This window comes from Dasypus novemcinctus, chromosome 2 (genome assembly GCF_030445035.2).
Source record: "Dasypus novemcinctus isolate mDasNov1 chromosome 2, mDasNov1.1.hap2, whole genome shotgun sequence".
NCBI classification, from domain to species: domain Eukaryota; kingdom Metazoa; phylum Chordata; class Mammalia; order Cingulata; family Dasypodidae; genus Dasypus; species Dasypus novemcinctus.
Window position 1 is genome coordinate 156,092,933 of NC_080674.1, and position 22,630 is coordinate 156,115,562.

The 22,630-nt window shown below is 39.8% G+C and overlaps 1 protein-coding gene across 6 annotated transcripts in view; it reads left to right on the forward strand.

Annotated features, from left to right (window-relative positions):
- Positions 1-22,630, forward strand: part of STK32A (serine/threonine kinase 32A) — a 154,304-nt gene that overhangs the window by 113,836 nt on the left and 17,838 nt on the right. For all 6 annotated transcript variants that reach the window (XR_011646843.1, XR_011646840.1, XM_058280464.2 and 3 more), the window contains exons 7-8: positions 11,329-11,418; positions 19,825-19,922. Coding sequence is in view for 4 of the 6 variants with exons in the window: in XM_058280464.2 (XP_058136447.1) it covers positions 11,329-11,418; positions 19,825-19,922 (188 nt within the window). In the remaining 2 variants the exon portion in view is untranslated. The remainder of the gene's footprint in view (positions 1-11,328; positions 11,419-19,824; positions 19,923-22,630) is intronic.

Here is a 22,630-nt window from a genome sequence, read left to right on the forward strand (position 1 = left end):
TGAAGTAAATGATGAAACTATTATTGGAAACTGGAGGAAAGGCGATCTGTGTTTTAAAAAGAGAACTTGGCATGATTGATTCCTGATATTGTATGGAGGGCAGAATTTGAAAACTATGAGCTTGGACATTTAGCCAATGAGATTTCCAAACTAAATGTGAAAATGCAGCCTGGCTTCTCCTTGCAGCTGATAGCAAAATGTTAGAAGAAAGAAATGTCAATAACTGAATTGTTGGACACAAAGAAAACAAATTGATTCTGGGAAATTCCAAGCCTCCAGAAATCAAGCCCCCAGATGACAGTACCCCAGGAATTAACTAAACTTGGAACTTGTAAACCGGAATTGAAAATGCAGTTATCAAGGAAAGACTTGTGGAAAGTCTTACTGTCTGATGGCTTGGACCCCTGCTTCCTGCATGCTAAACCAACAAGCTTTCTGAGAATGCTGTATGAACAAAACCAGTCAGTCTAGACTAAAAGGAACACGGAAGGGAGAGACAGAAGGGAAAATAGCTTTAAGAGGAAAACCATGGAAGCTGAGGCCTGGAATTAAGATATCTCCTTGAGCCAAGAGAAGGACCCCACCTATGTGTATGGAGCAGGTAGGTTTGCTCTGCCATTTAAAGAGGGTGGATGTTTCAGCCTGCTATTCCAGAAGGTTTTGCAGCCAAGGGCTACAAAGAGGGTGGAGTACATTCCCCAAGGGTTGGAGAGAGCGAGGTCAACACCCCAGTGCTTGAGAGGAGTAGATGTGTTCCCCAATGGTCGGGGAAAGTGTGGACACATCACCCCAAATTTCTTGGAGGATGAAATCTGGAGCTCAGTCATCATGCAGATGCTTGATGAGGGTGGAACCAAGAAAATGGCTATCAGGCAAGCCTGTGGAAAGGGTTGACCCCATGAGGCCCCAAGGATGAGAAGAAACTATCATCCCAAGAATGATCCTCAGACTTTGAAATCTAATGAAGTATGTGCTCTGCAGGTATTCAGAACTGTAGGGGACCAGTGACTCATGTTTCCCTCCAAAATTCTCCTTATGGTAATGCAGGTGTTAACCCTATGTCTGTCCCTTTGTATATTGGGAGCAGATAATTTGTTTTGTAAGTTTCTCAGGTCTATAGCCAGAGGGGCTTTGCCCCAAGAAAAACTATATTTTTATAAATAGCTATGATGTGATTTTGTACTTAGCATTGCTAACTGAAAGGATTTAAGGTTTTTTAAAATAATATAATATCTTTTTGTAATTCAGAGGGTGGAGTGTGGAAGTTTGATATTATTTATGAATTCCAAAAAGAGATATTGATTATGTTTGTAAACTGGTCTGTTTTTCTGGGCATGATACCTTTTGATTTAAATTCAAAGGCCTTACATTTACTTGATTAAATCAAGGTTAGGGCTTTGATTTGACTACATCATTAGAGCATGCAGAGTTGAGACCCTGCTGACTTGGTGGGCTTATAAAGTAGACTCTCACCACACAGAAGTAGCTTCATAGAAGAATACAGAGGAAGACAGACAGCTCCACAGACACAGCAGAAGCCCCAGGAAGAGAGATGAACCATTCATCTGATAGTTTACAGCTGACCTTGTGAAGAGAACAGTGCAGCTGAGCCTGGAAAGAAACGAGCCCTTAGAAGAGAGGAAAGCCTTCTTTTGCCAGTTTATAGCTGAGATCGGAAGAAGCTGGACCCACAGAGCCTTAAGAGGGAAGAGAAAGACTGAACCCTCATAGATGTCACCTACCATCTTGCTTCAACATGTAGCAACAGAGTTTGGTAAGGAAGTAACCCTGAATTGGACTCTTTAGGGTCTTGTATCTGTAAGCTTTTACCCTAAATAAATACCATTTATAAATGCCAACATATTTCAGTTACTTTGCATCAGCACCCCTTTGACTGACTAATACATCTACCATTTATAGTCTCTGAATGGAGTCATATAGGTCCTATCAACCAAAACCTTTACGAAATGTCCTTTCCATTCAGAGAATAGTGTTTTAATCTCAGGTCCAAGACATGGTAACCAGAGGTCATCCTGTTTGCTCTCATTCAACTTCTTTATTCTCCTCATTTTCTTATCATCTTGGTAATTGAAGATTAGGAGAAAAGTCAAGAAATCATCCAGGCTTATAAACTAGCCTTGTGAAAGATTAATGATGTAATATAGTATCTAAGAGGATCGATACTGGAGCCAGATTACCTGGGTTCAAAACCCAGTTTACCCACTTGCTAGATGTGAGAGTTCTTACAAGTTTCATAAACTTTCTTTGTACCTTAGTTTTCTCAGAGGTCAAAAGAAGATAATTGACCTGTTTATAAAGTGCTTAATGGAGTGTCTGCCACAAAGAAATTTCTCAATAAAAGTTAAATATAATATGATCCTATACCTTAAAAATCCCTAAATGTCCACAACAAAGCTACTAGAACTAATAGATGAGTTCAGCAAAGTGGCCCAATATAAGATTACTAAGTAAAAATCAGTAGTGTTTCTATACTAATGAGCAATCTGAGGAGGAAGAAGAAAAAAAATTTCATTTACAAACAGTTAGGAATAAACTTAACCAAGGACATAAAAAACCTATATTCAGAAAACTCTAAAACATTGTTAAAAGAAACCAAATAGACCTAAATAAATGGAAGGACATTCCCTGCTCATAGATTGGAAGAAAAAATATTAAGATGTCAATTCTACTCAAATGATTTACAGATTCAATGCAATCCCAATAAAAATGTCAACAGCTTTTTTACAGAAATTGAAAAGCCAATTATCAAATTTATTTGGAAGGTTAAGGGACCCCAAAATAGCCAAAAATGTCTTTTAAAAGATGAAGTTGGAGGACTCTCACTTCTTGCTTTAAAGCATATTACTAAAAAAAAAAAAAAAAGTGAAGGAGAAAAAACACATGATAAAAATAAATAAATAAAGCATATTACTTAGCTATAGTGGTTTAAAAAAAATTTTAAAAGCATGGTATTGTCAAAAAGGTGGATAGACCAATGGAATCAAATTGAGAGTTCAGAAACAGACCCTCACATCTATGGTCAAATGATTTTTGACAAGGCTGTCACACCCACGTAGATGGGTCAGAACAGTCTATTCAACGCATTGTGCTGGAAGAAATGTGCTAAAGGAAAGAAAGAGGACCCCTATCTCTTACTGTATACAAAATTAACTCAAAATGGGTCAAGGACCTACATATAAAAGCTAGAACCATAAAACTCCTAGAAGAAAATGTGGGGAAACATCTTCAAGATCTTGTGGGTAGGTGTTCATTTCTTAAACCTTATACCCAAAACACAAGCAATGAAAGAAAAAATTGATAAATGGGCTCTCAAAATTAAACAGATTTGTGCTTCAAATGACTTTGTCAAAAAGGTGAAAAGGCACCCTACTCAATGGGAGGAAATTTTTGAAAACCACATATCTGATTAGGGTTTGATTTCCCTGTTATATAAAGAGATCATAGATCATACATCTCTATGGTAAAAAGATAACCCAAGTAAAAAAAAAATGGGGGAAGTAGATGTGGCTCAAATGATAGAGCTTCTGCCTACCATATGGGAGGAGCTGGGTTTGATCTGTGGGGCCTCCTGGTGAAAAAGAAGAGAAACAATGGCCACGTAGCAAGCCAGTGTCCACATGACTGCCTACATTGTGAGCTAGTGCCCACATGAGTGCCTGCACAAGTGCCCACATGGTAAGCCAGTGCCTGCACATGTGAGTCATACAGCAAGATAATGATGATGCATCAGAAGAGTGACAAGGGGAGAGCCAAGGTGAAGCACAACAGAAACCAGGAACTGAGGTGGCGCAATTGACAGGGAACCTCTCTCTGCATCAGAGGTCTTCAGGATCAAATCCTAAAGAGAAAATGAGAAGACAACACAGACAGCAAATACAGCAGGTGAGAGTAGGGGAAGGGGGGTAAATAAATAAATAAATAAATCTTTTTTAAAAATAAAATAAAGTAAAAAAAAATTTTAAATGGGCAAAAGACTTGATAAGACATTTTTCAAAGAGGAAATATTAATATAAATGGCTAAAAAGTACATGAAAAAGATGCTCAACATCACTAGCTATTAGGGAAATGCAGATCAAAACTAAAATGAGATATTTCACACCTTAGACCCTCACATCTATGGTTAAATGATGTTTGACAATACTGAGTTACAGCGGCTGTGGGTTCCACAGAAAATTAAACATGGAATTACCATTTTTTCAACAACCCTACTTCTAGAATTGAAAGCAGGGACTCAAACAGATATTTCTACAGTAATATCTGTGCTGTTCATAGCAGCACTGTTCACAATTGCCAAAAGGTGGAGGCACCCCAAATGTCCCATAGCAGATGAATGGATTAACAAAATGTGGTCTACACACAACAGAATATTATTCAGCTGTAAAAAGGAACCAAGTTCTGTTAAAAGCGACAATGTGGATGAACCTTGAAAACATCATGTAATTAATATCACTGAACTGTATAATTGGAAGTGGCTAAGATGAGAAATTTTAGGTGGTATGTTGCCACAATAAAAATTTTTAAAATTCCAAATATTAACGTGGAGCCTCTATGGATCAATAGTCAATAGAAAGTCAAATATAGGACTGGACCCCTAAATACAGTCCTCAACAAACACAGCCTATAGGCTGAATCTGACCCTATTTTACCTATTTTTTGTAAATAAAGTTTTATTGGAACCTAAGCATGCCCAATAGCTTACTTATTGTCTATAACCACTTTCACCCTACACCGGCAGAGCTAAGGAGCTGGACAGAGAGGTATGTCCCCAAAGCTGGCCTTATTTACAAAAAGTGTGCCGACCCTCTCCCTGTGGGTGGCCTGTGCATGCTCCCATATGAGATGGTAGGACAAGCTGCAGCATTTACCAGCCTTTGGAAACTTTTCCCAACAGTGATCCCACAGGCCCAGACCTAGGAGCTCTCTGGGTACCTCTCGTGTCCCACTCATCCACATTTACAGAGCTGGCAAGGCCTCAGGGCAGCCGAGGGTGAGTGGGTGGCACAGCCCCCAGGTGCCTCTTCCTAGCTGTGGGACACAGGCGGGTGGCCCCCCTACTTTCTGGCTGTGCTGCCTCTGGAGAATGGGGGTGTCAATCACAAGCCCCCTCAGGGGGTCCAATAAAACAATTCAGATGTCTCTGCTCCTTTAGAGGTTCTCTAGAACAAGGCCACTACCCCCCCACACTTCCACCTAGGTCCTCCAAATCCATGGCCTTGGGGTGGGGTGGAGCAGAGGGAGCTTCTGAGCCTGGACCTTAATCTTCTGGAAAAGTCTTTGTTCTTCTCTGGGAGGCTTTAGGCAAATCTTCTCAGAGCCAAGGTTGAAGAATCTTGAACCATTTTTCTTGAACAAAAGGAGGGGTGAACCTGTTTGTCTGAAAAATAGATCAGTGGTGGACCTGTTGGAAGGGGTAGGGGGTCGTCCTGTCCCTCGCAGTGGGAGGTGGGGGAGTGTCAGGAATCCCAGGAGAAAACTGCAAGTGCTGGAGAGAATGGAGTTTCTGCCACAAAGATCACTCAAGGAAAGTTACATGTTGTTATGATTTCCATGAAGAGGTAGATGCTTTCTCATGGAAGGAATCTTAGACCACTTCACTTGTGTATTAGTCAGCCAAAGGGGTGCCAATGCAAAATACGAGAAATCTGCTAGGCATTATAAAGGATATTTATTTTGGGTAGGAGCTTACAGTTACCAGGCCATAAAGCATAAGGTACTTCCCTTACCAAAATCTATTTCCACATGTGGGAGCAAGATGGCTGCCGACATCTGTGAGGGTTCAGGCTTCCTGGGTTTCTCTGGGTTCAGCTCCTCTGTTTTCTCCACGAGGTCAGCTGTAGACTATCAGGTGAACGGCTCTGTTTTCAGCATCAAACTCCAACATCAAAACTCCAACATTAGAAACCCCCCAACTCTGTTCTTTGCTAATGCCCTAATCATAACTCAATCATGCTCAGTTACAGATCAGTTTTCTAGTACAATCCAGTATCTATTTTTGGAATTCATAACCATATCAAACTGCTACAACTTGTATTATGTGGCTTTGTCCAAACTAGTGCGTATGGGATGTGTCAACGCTCTCTCTGGTAGATTTCTGTCAAAGCTGGATAATAACCTGTCTTTCCCAAAGAAATATGATTCAAGAAAGAATATAACAAAGATTCAGTCTGTGTACTTGTTAGACCTGATGTCTAAACTATTTTGTTTAACCCTTACTTCGCAGTTAACTACATTTTCAATAGCCCATTCTGATTTTCCTTTTTGTGCACAGAAGGCTACATCCATTTTCAGGACACTTATTCTTTGTGAGGCTGGGTCTTTGTTGCTTAGGGAGCATGAGCAATCCTTCCAGTGTGCCTAAGGGGCAGTCCCAGATTACCCCTGCTATCTGGTGTCTTCTTAATAATGCCCCCCATCCACTCTCAAGTTTTTCAGTTTGGACAATGAATTAAAGGAGACTTTTGCATATGATGTTTCCACCCTGAACTCACCTTGAGAAACACTGCAGTTAATAAAAGAAACATTGTTTGGGGAAGGGTGGGATATGTGCATGGGATGACGGTACACACAAAAAAAAGAAAGAAAAGGGAAAAAAAGAAGAAAAATAAATGAGAGCTTCTCTCTAGACATTATCCTATAGATCCCTTTCTGGAGAAGAAAATAAGTTATTTGTTTTCTGCATATTCAGATTCTTCAAACCTAGGACTCGCAGGCATTTCTCAGGGACCGTTATCATTTTTAAGGGAATTAACTCCTGATGCCATCCAACCCCTGGGACTCATGTGTAGGATTGTTCTTGTGAGAATCAGCTGAACCACAAACCAATGCCTGCCTTTTGGAGTGTCTGCTGATGTGACTTCCCACGTGGAGCTCATATTTGAAACCCTCATTTCTCTCCTCTATCCACATTTATAGTATTTCTCCCCTGTTGGGCCATCACATGGGCCTCTTACATGAGGATTTCAGCAACTGTGAAGGATAATTGCCTTTCTCTTTGACATGACTCCCACATCTTTCCAAGTCAGCTTTGTATTATACCACATTGCCTACATTTTTATCCAGCACCATTACCTACACATCTTCTAAAATAGATGAGGCTGTCTAGCTGTTTCAGAGATGCAGTTACAGGCAGAAATTTTGTTTTATTCATATTGATTCATATTCACGAGAAAAGGTTGGTGTTCATAGCAAGTAAATCTTTTTCAAAAGTGGAAAATCTTTCCATGGTATGAATGAACATTCCTTGTACATCAGAATTTTACTTTTAGAAAGAAATTCAAGTTAGAGCATACCTGTCACTGTTCTTTCCAAATGCCTCATTTACTAGGTTAGGGACCAAGATAATCATTAAGGCTCAGATGGCACAAAAGCCTATTATCAACAGTTCTGATTTATAGTTTCATAGCCTGCCAATTTAAATATCCCATCTAGCTTTATTGTCTAAAATTCTAGTGTTTTCTTAAATTATTCACAGGAAACAAAATGTATTCAAAGAACCAATATAACATCTGCCTGGCATAATAGAGAAAATAATAATTATGACATCATCTATAATTTAGATTTCTTAATATCATCCCTAGTCACAAGGATGCAAAGAAAGGCACAATTTCAACCTGGGATTGTGAGGAAGACCTGAACCTGCTAACTTAACAGCTTTCCTCTCCTCCCAAAATATGTCCCCAAATCACGTGGGGAGTGCCTTTTTTAATAATATAGAATATCTACCCTATCCCCAGATGATCAGGCTTATTAAGTCTCACGTTGTGCCTAGGAATATGCATTTCTAACAAGTCTCCCAGAAAACTGTGGGGCACATACTCTAAACCAGGGGTTCTTAACAAGGGGTCCTTGAGCTTGAATTGAAATTTAAAAAAAACACATCATTCTTCTGGGGACGTGTTGGTGCAGGTGTGATATATTTATTAAATAATACACAATGTAGTGGGGACTTAGTAAGGGGTCCATGAAACAAAGAAGGTTAGGAACCCCTGCTCTAAACATTTAAGCAGGTGTGGGAACGTTTGGGAAATAAGGAGCAGGCGTCATCTGATTGGTTGTCATGTCCTGAGTGCTCTCATGAGAAAGACCCTCAGGCTGCACATAGGCACAGTGAGAATCAAAATAATGATAAGAATCATGACTGTATTCAATGACTCAATAATATGAATTCAGAGTTTTAATGTGCTTCTCCATCTCAAGGGACAGGGGTGAAAAGGAAAGGCAGTAGTCCTCTTCTAGGGGCGCTGAAGTGGGAAGTTCTGAGCCCTGTACCTGAGCTACTCCACACCATGGCAGTGGCTCCCACCATGGGATGATTTCACCCTCCTTACCCCCACCAGGGGCATTGCCAATGTCTGGGGAACTTTTTGATGGTCACGATTCCAACCAGGAGTGGAAGAGATGCAATTGGCACTAGTTAGGTAAAGGGCAGCATTGCTGCTACACATCCTACCGTGCACAGGAGGGTCCCCCCCAACTAAGAATCATCAGGTCCAAGATGTCAGTTGTGCTGATGTTGAGAAACCCTGCTCTAAACATTCCCTCTGCGCCAAAGCAGAGAAGTCCCTTTACTCCCAACACCATCCCTGAGTTCCTTACTGAGCAGCAGACTGTACCCTCCCCTGCGACTAGCACCCTGATTCAGTTTCCCAGCACAGAAGGGAGCCTAGCAGATGGGAAGGAAAGTATGTACGGCAACAGCATCCTGGGCCTGAAGCTGAGGCTGAAGACCAGTGCCCATAGCTTCTGGGAAGTTGTGCTTTTTGTTGTTTAGCTTGAGAACACAGGGCTAGAAATTGCAGGACAGAAGACATTGTTTCAGCTTATTCTCCTGTTTGTCTTGGGAAATAGTGCAAAAAGCCTTAGGGAGATTCACAACCCACTAAAGGAGTCCTGGTAAATGTTTAGGACTGAATCCTAGATCTTAATCCTAACCCGTTTTTCTACTTCCGAGTTCAGTTCAGCAAACAACCGAGCTTCAGTCCTCTCATCTGTAAAATGTGGCAGCATAGATAATTCAGGGGCTACCTCACAGGGCTACGCTAAGTTTCAAAGGAGAAACTGCGTGAAAATATTTTGAAAACTACATTGAATCATACAAATGTAAGTAATGCTTAAAAGGTAAATTCAACATTCACTACATTCAACAGACCTGAGCAAATACTGTGGTTAGGACCTCCTCCTAAGCCAGGTCTTCCTTGAAAACAATAGTTGCAAACTTTACTGGGCATCAGAAGCCCTGGGGGGCTTGTTAAACCACAGATTGCTGGGCCCCACCCCAAGACTGTCTGATTGAGGAGGTCAGGTGTGGCTGCTGTAAATTTGCATTTCTAACAAGTGCCAGGGGATGCTGATCAAGCTGGTTGAATGACCACACCATGTGGCTCTAAAATATCCTCTACCTTCTAAAGGAGCATAGACAATCCCAGAACCCAGCAGGCTTAGAAAAGCAACTTTAGGCTACCTTGGGGGGCCCTTGCCTGGCTATTCATCTGAATCATCTGTGGAGTTTTTTGCTGTCCCTGTATTTGGTTTCTAATGCAAATGTCTGGCTCTCCTAATCCTGTTCTACTGGATTGGAGTCTCAGGGGAGTGAAGTCCAAGCAAGTGTATTTTGCAAAACTATACCAGAGTTTTTGATGATATCAGCAACTGAACGTGTACTTCCTGCCAAATGCTATGCTAAGCCTTCCACAGTTATTTTATTGAATCTTCCCAACAAACTCATGATAAGACTACTATTATCCAAGCTTTACAGAGAGAATAAGTAACTTTGCCACGATAACTGTGGTAGAACCTGGACTTGAAGCCCAGCCATCTGACGCTGGAGTATTGGCTTTTAACCACAGAGTCTCCAGGCTCACAGAATTTGTATCAAACCTCATGAACAGCAGTCCAGTGCTTTGGGCATGAGAGCCACAGGAAGAAAGAAAAAAGAAAAAAAAGCAAGACAACACCCACTAGGAGAGTGAGTGTCATTGAAATCATCTGTTGGAGCCATTCAGGCCCTAAGGATACCTTCATTTTTATCTAGATATTTCTAGTTTTACTTTATTAAAATGTCATCACCTAAACAAAAACAAAACACTTTCTGCACAAAATAATACCCTGGTGAGGAAGGTGGTAAGATTTATCTTTAGCAGCAGGCTGCATGCTATCAGGGAATAGACAATGAGGCCTGCTACAGGGGGAGTGTGTACTCTGGGACAGTGGGAGAGTGGAAGGAGAGTCAGAAGACCTCACCTCCAGTCACAGCCACTATGCACCAAAGCCACAGAAGCCTGTAAATGGAAATGCCAGCACATCCAGATCCTTTGGAAGCAGGTGTCTTTCTTTCATGCCAACGGTTAACAAAGTGAGTTGGTCTGCCTGAGCTCCTGGAACTGCCCCTTTCTGCTTTCTAGCTGAAAGGCAAGGACTCTAAAGCACTTTCCAGGGCGTGCTCCCTGTCCAGGTTACGTGTGAGACCCACATTAAGTGTTAGAGCCAAGACAGACCCCTTCCTTTTTATAAGGGGAAACTGAGGCTTGACACAAGAAAGGGATGTAGTCTTCCATGTGTTAGGGGCAGAGTGCAGAGCAGAACCCAGGTCTTCTGGTTTCCCATCTAGTGCCCTCACCACAGTCCCTTTACACATAAAAGCTGATTTTATTTTTCTTGCTTTCCCTTGAGAAGTCATTTTGCTGGGAGTCCACGGGGACAACCTGAACTATTAGATAAAAATTTACTCCTGAGAGGTGATGGTTTCATATCATTGTGGATGTACTAAATGCCACTGCATTGTTCATTTTAAATAGTGAAGGGTTAATTTTATATTGTGTGAATTTTTATATTGATTTATAAAAAGTATGAATTATATTTCAGTAAATCAAGGAGCATAAAAGATCTCTTTCTTGGCAATGAATTAAGTATCTGCATCTACACCAGTGTCAACTTTGTAGTAACAACATTTGTATCTGAAAACAAATTTTTAAAAATATCCCATAAGAGATGCTTGAAATAGCTCCTGGCTGCCTCCCTGCTGACACAGGCAGGATAAACTAACCTATAATGTTGCTGACAGACAAAAACTGCCTACTTAGAATTACCAGAGCATAAGCCCTTAAACACTAAGATTAACACAAATTTACAGTCAAATACTAACCTTTGCAAGTGGCCTTGAGGACAGAATGATTCACCATCTGTACCTAGTTACAAGTGGCATGTAAGAATTACTGAAGAAAGCTTCCAGTTGCTCTCCATTAGAAGCATGGTCATGCTACTTACTGGGTTGAATGGGACTTAACGCTCTGTGTCCTTCTCTCTCACCAGGGCATGTGCACATCACCGACTTCAACATCGCTGCCACACTGCCCAGGGAGATGCACATCACCACCATGGCTGGCACCAAGCCTTACATGGGTACGTGCTTCCTGAGCCTCCATAGTTACGAAGAGCAAGGCTCTTATTTTCCTCTTCTGTAGTCCCCACTTATCACAGGTCAAATCATCTGTAGGGATTTGTAGCTGGAAATAACAAGTCCTTCACAGATTTTACCTGGGGAGTGTCTGACTTCATGGGTCTGAGGTGAGCCACAGGATTCTCCATTTTCAAAAGCACCCAAGATGATCTTGATTCAGGAGGGCCAAAGATGGCATTTTGAAAATACTTTTTTACGTGTAAAGACAGCAACTTGCTCACTTCCTAACAATGAGCAGTAATTGATTCAGCAAAGATCTCTAGTGACTTCCATGTGCATGGCACTGCTTCAGGCACCCAGGAGTCAGCCAAACAGACAAGTCTTCCTCTCACGGGGCGTACGGTCTAGTAGGAGGAGACAGAAGATGGAAGCCAACGAATAAGTAAGACAAAGTAATAAGTGGGTGGTAGTAAGGAAAGTCTTCTTATAACCATTGTTTACATTAACACTGCATGTACATATAGGACTACAGAATTTACAAAGTGCCTTCCCAGTTGTGATTTTAGTTTTATTGCCACAACAAAGCCCATAATTCTCCTTTTTAAAGATGAGGAAATTCAGTCTCATAAAGGTTAAATGACATTGCTGTCATCTTGCTTATAGTGAGATGAAAAACTGGGTTTTGCCTAAAGATTCAAAAGTTACCAAGGGGAGGCTAAAAGGATAAGGCTAGGTGCCAAAATTGTCAGGTAGGTCTCAAAGTTAAATCATGTGGTTTTATCACACATTAACTACAAAGGCTAATTCCAGTTGTTGGGGCCAGCTCTGTGTAGACACCATTCCAGCAGAACTCCCGTCCACATCCAGGAATAGAAAGGGAGAACAGTTGCCTTTCTGGGTGACACGTGGTATCCAGGACGAGGGAATTCTCCTCTCCTCTCCCTGCTGCTCTGAAGATGAGTGAGTCAGGTCTCAAAAGAATTATCTGTAAAGCAAGAAGGAGCACCTGGTGTTCCATTCTGGGCTGGATGTTTGTTTAGCCACTGGACTTCCTGATGGGTCGCTGGGCTGACAGAGCCTGCATTGGCTGTGGAGGGTGGATGAGTTTGGGAGAGTCTTGCTGGGGACCACAGCAGCAGGAGACAGAAGCATGCAGCAGTGGAGGAGGGAAGCCAGGCAGGGAATGTGGCCCAGCTCCACAAGGGCGCCTCCAATGTCCAGGAACAGAACCTGGAGGGGAGGAAGGCTCTGGTCAGCAAGGCTAAGGGAAGACATAGCCATTCGCAAGAGAGTCCTACGGTGACATCAGAATCTCTGGGCCTGGTGCCTCCACAGAGCGCGGTTTAAAACATCTTGTAATTCTCACATGTAGCCAGGGTTGAGACACTCTGTTTACAGACCCTGAGCTATATAAGCTACTAGAAGCCACTGTCAGATCAGCAACTTTGCCTAAGCACAGGGGCAGAGCATTTGTGTTAGGATGTCTCTGCCTCTGCTTTCCCTCTCCAAGCTATAAAACTAGATGCTACTTTCTGGAAAAAGGGAGAGGGAGGTGCGTGAGAGCCAGATCAGCCCACCATCTGCACACCAAGGTGGCTGCATCCAGCCTGGAGGTGTGGGTGGGGGAACTTTGAATTAGATACGAGATTAGTTTTAAAATTCACAGACTGAAGTATCAAAAGTAAATATTTTAGAAAACCGAAAGGATTAAAATTTATTAGGCAGTCTGAATAAAGGAGCCCCTTACCCCGCAAAAGCAGGTGGTTAGACCTGGCACACTTGCTGGCAAATGATAGAAGAATAAAAACTATTCATGCTTCTACCCTAATTAGTTGAGCTGATTAAAGCAGGTGACATTGCTGGTTAAACTGGTGGGGATTAAGTCGTGGGTGGCATGACTTGCTTTGGCTAGGTATGACCAGAGTCACTCAGAGGCAAAAGATTTTAACTTGAAATCAAGGGTAAGAGCGATGCCACTTTCTTTTAACATTTCTTTCTTTTCCATGTAACTGAAAAAAGAGCGAGGAAAAGAGAACCCCTATGTGCAGATCCACCTCTGTTCTAAGAAAAAGAAATGTCTATGGGAAAAATGCGCCTTATTTTGTGTGATATTTGAACAACTGCAAATTTCACAGCTTACAATTTTCAGTCGGGAGAATGAATCTCTTTTTGTCACATCTAAAATAATGGACATTTATAATACAGTCTATTTTCTGCCTAAAATTCATGGTACTCAAATGATAAAAAGGAATAGAAGCCTGCTGTTCTGATGAATTTATTCCCCACGTTTCCTGGGTTTCTGTATTAGGGGCTATTTTCTTGGAGCCAAATCAAAAAATGTGCATCTGGTTTTTCTAGGGCTGGTTTCCATGGTGAGAGGAGTAAAGGAAGGCCACCTTTCTTTTCTCTCCCCAGTGACTTTAAAAAATATCTGTATAATTTAATTATTTTCAAACTTGACATTTCTAGCCTTTTTACAACATAGAATTAGGAAATTGGAATCTAACCTAAACTCTATGCACCTCCTTACCTTCAATCTTATAATTAATAGTTACTAATTTCTATTGAAAATTTTCAACACATTGTGAATGTGTTACATATTTTACATCATTTACTTGTTTATTTTTCTCAACAACCCTATGGGACAAATTATAATTGTGACCATTTTGCAGTAAGGAACTGTAAAATGCTAAGTAATTTGCCCAAGATCATGTGGCTAAAAATTGACAAAGCCTAGATTTCAACCAAGCTGTTTGACCTCAGAAATCAAGCTTCTCCTTGAAATAGAAACCTTTCTTTCACCAAGATATTTTTATTTATGATTTTTAAATGGTAACCAATTTAAGTAGGCCAACCTCTTGGAAATGTTCCTTGTTTTATTCCAAACCATTGACAGTCATGGTTTGTCTCTATATCCATAAGTTGCCTTTGCCATGATTCTTGGATAAGAGTTTAAGAGTTATCGTGGGTGGAAGTCTACTTTCTTTCTTAAAAAAATTATGTTCCTGATGATTTGGAAAAAAATTTATCTAAGATATTCACCAGCACTCATTTTATAGTGCTTCTAAGAACTTACCAGAAAGAAAAAAATTAAAGAGGAAGAATGAAAACTAGGGCAAAATACTGAATGAAGATGAGAGGAATACCTACTAGTAGGAGACAGGCTGAGCTTATCAGGCCGCAGTTCCAGGTCTGAAAATGAGAAGATGAACGCTTGCCGCTTCCACTAAGCAAGGAAGTTTATCATTTTTTATTCCTAAACTTCTACCCCAGTTCTTTCTCCAGATCACTCCAGTCCTTCCTTCTCCTCCTAAGTCTGTACGAATATAATGCAGATTACTAAGAATTTAACAAATTAAAGTATTATTTTCCTTGTCCAAATTAAATATATATATATGTATAATACAAGTTTGCTAGAGAAAAATGTATAAAATGCTGTAAGCAAAAGGGAAATTATATTAATTCTTCTACCCATAGATATGTATAATTTCCTTGTAGACCTTTCTCCTATGTACACAGATATACAGATTTCTTTAAAGTCGGATCATACTGAATTTTGGTAACCTATATTTTCACTTTCTAACATAATAACAATAATAATCACTATCACATAATCAGCATTTATTATGTCCCAGGCACTTTGCTAAGTTTTTTACATTTATTATTTCATTTAATTCTCAAAATAACCGTGTGAAATAGGTTTCACTAGTATCATGATTTCACAGATAAGAAAAATCACACCCAGATAGAGAGAAAACAACATGATCATAATCACATAGCATGTAACTGGTAGAGGCAGAAATTACACCCAAATCTAGAACCACCTAGCTCCTGGGACATTGACAAAGGTGATGATGATCAAGTATAATAGTAAACCTCGATGGAGCTCTTCATATGGACCAGGTGCTAAGTGTGCTACTTACATCATTTAAACTTAGAGACAATTCTGTGAGGCAGGTACTATCCTTATTCTTACTTTTAGAGATGAGGGTAAGAGCCTTGCCCAAGGTAGAGCTAAGGATACAGTCAAAAGGGATCTGCTTCCAGAGCTCTTATCTTTTAACACTCTGTGGTGTTGTCTCTTTACCCCAAGTCAATCAACATGCCTCTCCCAGAACTGAAACCCTTTTCTGTCTAACTTCAGAGCCTTAGATCCTATTTATTTTTCCATGCCAGTAAATATAACTATCATTTTTTAATAGAATTCTATAGAATTACAGGGCTATATCAAAACTTATTTAACCAATTCTTTGGTTTTGAACAATAGGTTCTTGCCAATTTTACAATATAAATAAATTTGTGATAAAAACCTTCACAGCAAAATTAGGTCCTGAGCTTAATTATTTTTGGTGATAAATTCTAATTAAAGAATTCCTGGTCAAAGGGTGTATCTATTAAAGCATATCTCTCCTGAAACTTTATATTGATTTCTATATACTCATTCTGAAAGTATCTGAAGATATTCACTTCCCTAAATCTTCATCAGTGCTGCGTGAGTAACACCTTTATTCTCCCCAAAATAAGTAAAATGGATACTGCACTGTTGTATTAAAATTGCATTTTGTTGATTCTTTCCTTTTGTAAATTACCTGTTCATTTTTTTTACCCATTTTTCTATAAGGGTGTTATTTTCCCCTATTGAGCTATTTCTTCTTGATTATATAAATAAGTCTTGCCCTTTATGTATTTAGAATATTAAATCCTAGTGTATCACATTTGTTACAAATATGATTTTCAAGTTTTTAGTTCGCCATTTTAATGGCATTTATGGCATAAAGAACCATTAGCCTTTATAACTTATGGTTGTACCTCAGTGCCATGCTTAGCAAGACCGTCTTACCTCCGAATTTTGCATTTTTACCTAATACTTTTATTATTGGTATGGTTTCATTTTTAACTTAATCTAGCAGTAATTTATTTTGACTGAAATTGTGGGGTAAGGATCTGACTTTATTTTTGTTAGATTATTAAATAATTGTTCTGATACCATATATTGAATAAGACACTTTCCATTCTGATTTGAAATGTATCCATTGTAAACTAAATGTCTCTGTATTAGCATCTATACTCTGGTATTTTCAACTCAATTACTATAGATTTATTATATAGTTTAACACATGGGTATGCAAGTGTCTGTTCTTTTTTCCAAAAAAATGCCTTCATTATTCACACATTTTTCTTGTAGATGAATTTTAGCATAATTTTTGTAAAGTTCTATGACTTATTTTGACTGCATTAAGTTTATAGACTAGTTTTGGGACCCTTTCTTTATAAAGTCTTCTATGAAGAATTTTAAAAACCTCAAAACCAAATGATAGAACTCCAAAGAGTCAATAAATGAGTCAAGCTCACTAGTAATCAAGGGAATTTCAATTAAAACCAAATGAAATGCTATTACATACTAACCAGGCTGGCAAAAATCAAAAGGTTAGTTAATACCAAGTACAGATAAGAATGTTGAACACTGCTGGTCATTGAATAAATTGGTACAATTACTCTGATAATAATTTGGAATTATCTAGTGTACATAAAGATGCCCATGTCCATCAACAACAGTTCCACTCCCAGAAATATACCTAAAGGTATGTATACTTATGGGAGTCTCATGTGTATAGGAATGTTCATGGGAGCAGTGCTTACAGTAGCTCCAAATTGAAAACAACACAAATGGCTGTCAAGCATAGGACAGGTAAGTAAATGACAGTATATTCATACAGCTTTGAATGTGAACAAAGCAGAACTACACGTAATGACTTGAATAAATCAACATAACTTTGAAAAGAAAAGCAAGATACCAAAAAATACAAGGAGTAGGATTCAATACACATACTAAATAAACTAAAATAAGCAAAACTAAGTATCATTTAGAAATGCATACATAGATAGCAAATCTATCTAGGAAAACAAGATACATATTAACCTAAAATTCAAAATAGTGTTTTCTTCTAGGTGGAGAGGAGGGGTGTTATCAGAATAGGACACAGTGGTGGTTACATGGGCATTTACCCATACTTGTTAAATTATTCTCCCCTGCTTTATTTGCTTTATTGAAGGTATGTATAAAAAATGCTTAAAAACTAAACAAAATACTCAGTGATTCTTTTGAAGGAAACTTGGCCTCCAACTCTACTTGTAATTTTCCAAGAGCAGGGGATCTTCTTGAAGAGTTGATGAAAACTCTCAGTATGTTCCAGTTCAGGTTTTTTCGCTATTTGTGGATTCAAAGAATTGCCTGTATGTTATGCTTTTGTATGTTGTCATGATGTTTTTTCTTAAAGTTCTAACAAATTTCCTCAATGCCTAGCACAACAGGAATGTTGAGTGAATGAATGCATATCCAAAATGTCTTCATGCCTGAAAATAGAGCAGGTAGAAGAGGAGAAAAAGAATACACCAACTCCAAGGGTGACCCAAGATGATGAAACACACAGCTTTTATAGAGCAATGTTAATTCTGTTAGGTATTTTCTTCTTGCAGTGGGTCTTTTTATCCCTCAGATTTCTCTGCATCTTCTCTCAATGAGATGTCTGCTCCTGGGGAGCCATCTGTGATAACTTGCTGTGAGGTATCAATGAGCAAAGCAGAAATATTGCCCCAAATTACACTGGGAGCTGTGACTTGCAGGAAGGGTGCAATGATGCATGAAAGGTGAATTCACTAGGGAAGGAGGCATACTTAGTCCTGCTGCAGCAGGCTTTTATGCTGAGGGTTAGTACTGGCCATTAGGAGGTCAACTTTCTACCTGTGTAATTCGATGATATCTACAGGGTAATACTCAGAAAGGACTTTAGTGCACTGGACATGGCACAGGTATGCAATTAGTATCTAAGCCTGTGGGTTTATGGCCATTGTCACAACAGTATCCCTTGCCCAGAGCCAGAACTTAGTACAGTAGGCAGAGAATCAACCATGTATAGATTTTTTATTTCTCTCCCCTTCCCCCCCTGCCCCAGTTGTCTGTTCTCTGTGTCCATTTGCTGCGTGTTCCTCTTTTTGTCCACTTCTGTTATTGTCAGCGGCATGGGAATCTGTGTTTCTTTTTGTTGCATCATCTTGCTGCATCAGCTCTCCATGTGTGCAGTGCCATTCTTGGGCAGGTTGAACTTTCACGCTGGGTGGCTCTCCTTACGGGGCACACTCCTTGTGCATGGGGCTCCCCTACACGGGGGACACCCCTGCGTGGCAGGGCACTCCTTACACGCATCAGCACTGTGCCTGGGCCAGCTCCACACGGGTCAAGGAGGCCTGGGGTTTGAACCGTGAACCTCCCATGTGGTAGATGGACACCCTATCCACTGGGCCAAGTCCACTTCCCTAGCCGTGTATAGAGTTTTGACTAGGTAAATTCCCCGTTTATTATGGCTACTTGCCTAACATTGTTGAGTACTTTCTAAGTTCCAGGCTCTGTGCTGTGGTTTTGACCTGCATTATTTCATTCAATTTCTCAACTCTACAAAGATGGCCTTCTTACTACTCTGATTTTGTACATGAAGTTCTCAGGCTTAGACAACTGACTTTTGCAAAGTTATGCATATCACAACCATTACTTAACTGATCCATTCATTCATTCAACAGGTTTCTATCGATTGACTCCAAATGCCAGATTCTATACTAGACACTAGGAATGTTGTAGGGAATAAGCAGAGAACATACCTACCCTTACTTTGTACTTCATTTTCCCTTACTCCATCCTTTGGGAGTTGGGGTGCCTTTGGAAGGTATGTAAAAGTTTCTACAGAAGACATGGTATCAAAATGTTTAGAGATGGCATAAATAGGGGGTCATTTCTGGAGGTAAAATTGGCCAAATCTCTGCCTTCTGCTGCAGACAATTCAAGGAACTATAGTTACAGAGTGTAAATGCCCCACACCTGTCTTAAAGCCTCATATTTCCCCAAGTTCCCACACCCACTTCTCTGTCTCATTCCCTTCACTGGAGTAAGAGATGGCAAGTGCTATCCTTGGTTTTCTAGGTGACTCTGAGATGAAGGACCAATCCAATATATACTACAAGCTGGAGCATAGTTTTCAGCCATAATACAAATTTAGATCCTTTTGTACAAACCTTCCAAATCAAGGCAATGAATAACATCATCCCAGCCTTCTATATTTCAGGGTCAGCAGTGCTCTTGGGGCCTGATTTATGCATGATCTGAATAAGAGAAGAATTTGCCCATTAAGGCCTGTGCATATATGTGTGTATTAGTGATAAATTAGGCTATTGAGAGAGGTTAGAAAATGAGAAATTTTTGCCTTCTCTGAGCAACCTAGCGATGGATGATAAACTGCCATAAATTGCGGTTACACCTTTTATGCTGGCAATTGCCTTTGAGGGCACATAGTGGGAAAATAGATTGGTTAATGTCTCAGGTAGTAGAGTTAACTATTCTGTTGGGTTTTTTTTTTTAGCACCTGAGATGTTCAGTTCCCGAAGAGAAGCTGGCTATTCCTTCGCTGTTGACTGGTGGTCCCTGGGAGTGACGGCTTATGAGCTATTGAGAGGCAGGGTACAGTAGATTTTGATATTTCTTTGGTTACTGTTCCATCACGTTCCATTTTAGAATAAAAGAATGGATTGTTTGCCAAGAACCAAGCAGTCTGTTTGAGTGCTAAAACCTCTTGTGATTTCTGCACAGATGAATTCAGTTACTACATACGGCACCAGGCAGATGAGCTAACATTATCTTATGTAGATCAAGAAAATTAAATGAATAATGTGGATATTATAACTCCCAAAGTAGGGAAATCAATACACCTCTCTAAATATATTCTATAAGTATGTTTGTCTGTTTAAAGAAAGACATTTTGCTGTCACATTACAGGAATCCAATTCCGATTCACCTCACCAAGGCGGGTGTGAATTATTAATGCAACACAATTATACACTGTCTTATTGGATTCCTGTCTGTCATTTGGCTCCTGGGTTCTGGATTCAGTGACAAGTTAAAGTAGACTCCTTTAAAGAAAACATTTTCTGAACTAAAGAAAGATTTTATATTTTTTTTAGAAAAAAGGACAAAAATAAAACAAGTATGATAGGACATATTTTATACAATGTTTGCAAACTATTGCATAGGTTAAGTATCCCCTAAGGTTGTATACTCAGGGTGCTGATGATGGATACAAGCAGTGATTCCTCTAAGACTGCTGACATCCTGACATTAGGAGCCTGTTTAACCCAGAGCGCTAAGGGTCATCATCTAGATACTGCAGCCATTCCAACTTTTTGGAGTCAAATTTTCTACTGCTGCCAATAGTCTACTTCATGGGACCAATATTGCTATATTGTGATTTTCTACAGTAAAGTGTCACCTCATAACTTAATGGTTTATTCACTTGCCAGAACAACTATTGGAAGTTGGGGCTATTTCTTGGTGGTCCAATGACTTTATGTTGCTCAGGAAAGCAAAAGTGAGTCAAGTGATCCAAGGAGGTTCTCACATTTTATCTGTTTCTTTCACTCCAGAGAGTGTATTTCACACCTAAACATTTATTTGTTCCTGGTTTTTACTTCCTCCTTTAAGCCTATTTAAATTTTTATGAATTTTCAAATTAATGAAAAGAGAACTATCTTTTTAATCTAGATGTACAGTTCCTCCATGGGTGGCTCCAGCTCTTTCCTGTTTCTACCTTTGGTGGACTTTGTCTCATTTTCTAAAGAAATCTAATGAATAAAAAATGGTTGTGAAACTGATGATTATATAGAAAAATGGGGAGAAAATTCACATCATCTGCCTAACAACAAAAACATCTCTGTTCTGTCCCACCTCACAGCCACATTTTCCCCAGTCAGCTCATTTTAGCACTATTCTATGGTTCAGAGAAATTGTGTTCATCTTCATCTTTTATAATACACTAAGCAAAGCAAAAAGCTGAGTTGTTAATAAAAAAACTAAACAACTGCCTATTATTCCTCAAACATGCCTTCCCCCCACCCAGGATTGTATTTAAGTTTCACCACCTAAAAGTTGTCTTACCTCTCTGGAAGGAACTTTGCAAGAGCATAGTTTTTCTCCCTCCCATATTATTTTCTGTGGTTGTTTCTTGTGATAATGTGCACCACCTTTATCAGATTGATTCTCTATAGCACAGATCTGACCTTTCCTGCTCAAATCTTTGCCAGTGCTTCATATATGTGCATACATACACACAAGCACGTACACGCACATGCGGATATACATAAACTCCTCACATGCCTTAGCCTCTCCCCCCTTACTCCACACACACACAAACACATACCAACTTTCAAACAACCCACAGACTCCTTAGCATGGTATTCTTCACTAGAACCAAGTTACTTATCTTTCAGATTTTTTGCTTTAACTGTATCCATTCATGAACTCACTTTGGCCTCCTCTTCCCAAAGTTTCCTTTGTGCTTTATTTGCCTCTTGTTCCTTTGATAGTAACCAAGGTAACTCCTGGTCTTCTTAAAAAGTCACTCTGCCAATAAGTTTGGGAATTGCTAAAATGAGTTTGAATAAATTTAAGGATGTGTCTTCACTGCAGGGCTTTCAGAATCTTTATATCCAATGCATGCTGCTTATTTCTAAGAAAGGACATGCTATTCAACTATTCAAGCTATCCCAAACTGGGTGGAGAAGGCCTTTGTCCAGGTTTTTTCATAGTCCAATGATACCCATTCTTTTTTTTTTTTTAACATTTATTTTTAGTTATTCCTTTCACTGCCCATCCCACCCCCTTTCGTTGTCTGCTCTCTGTGTCCATTCGCTGTGTGTTCTTCTGCGTCCACTTGCATTATCCAGCAGCACTAGGAAACTGCGTCTCTTTTTTGTTGCATCATCTTGCTGCGTCATCTTGCCAGATACAAGCAGTGATGCCTCTAAGACTGCTGACATCCCGACTTTAGGAGCCTGTTTAACCCAAATCACCAAAGGTCATCCGTGTGTGTGGCACCACTCCTGGGCAGGCTGTACTTTCTTCATGCAGGGTAGCTCTCCTTGCAGGGCACACTCCTCATTCCTTTTCTCACTAGGTAAAGTGACCTGCATCTCTCCCAAACATTGTGTACTTTACCTCTCTTATGGCTCTTCTGAATTTAAAATTATTGGAAAATATAGAAAAGCACAAAAATGGAAGTAAAATCACCCATAGTCCCTAGGATAAAGAAAATCCCCAATTAAGAAAAAATCCCCCACTTTGATCTTCTAATCCTACTCTACAGAATGAACAATTTGCTGCATTTACTTCTAAAT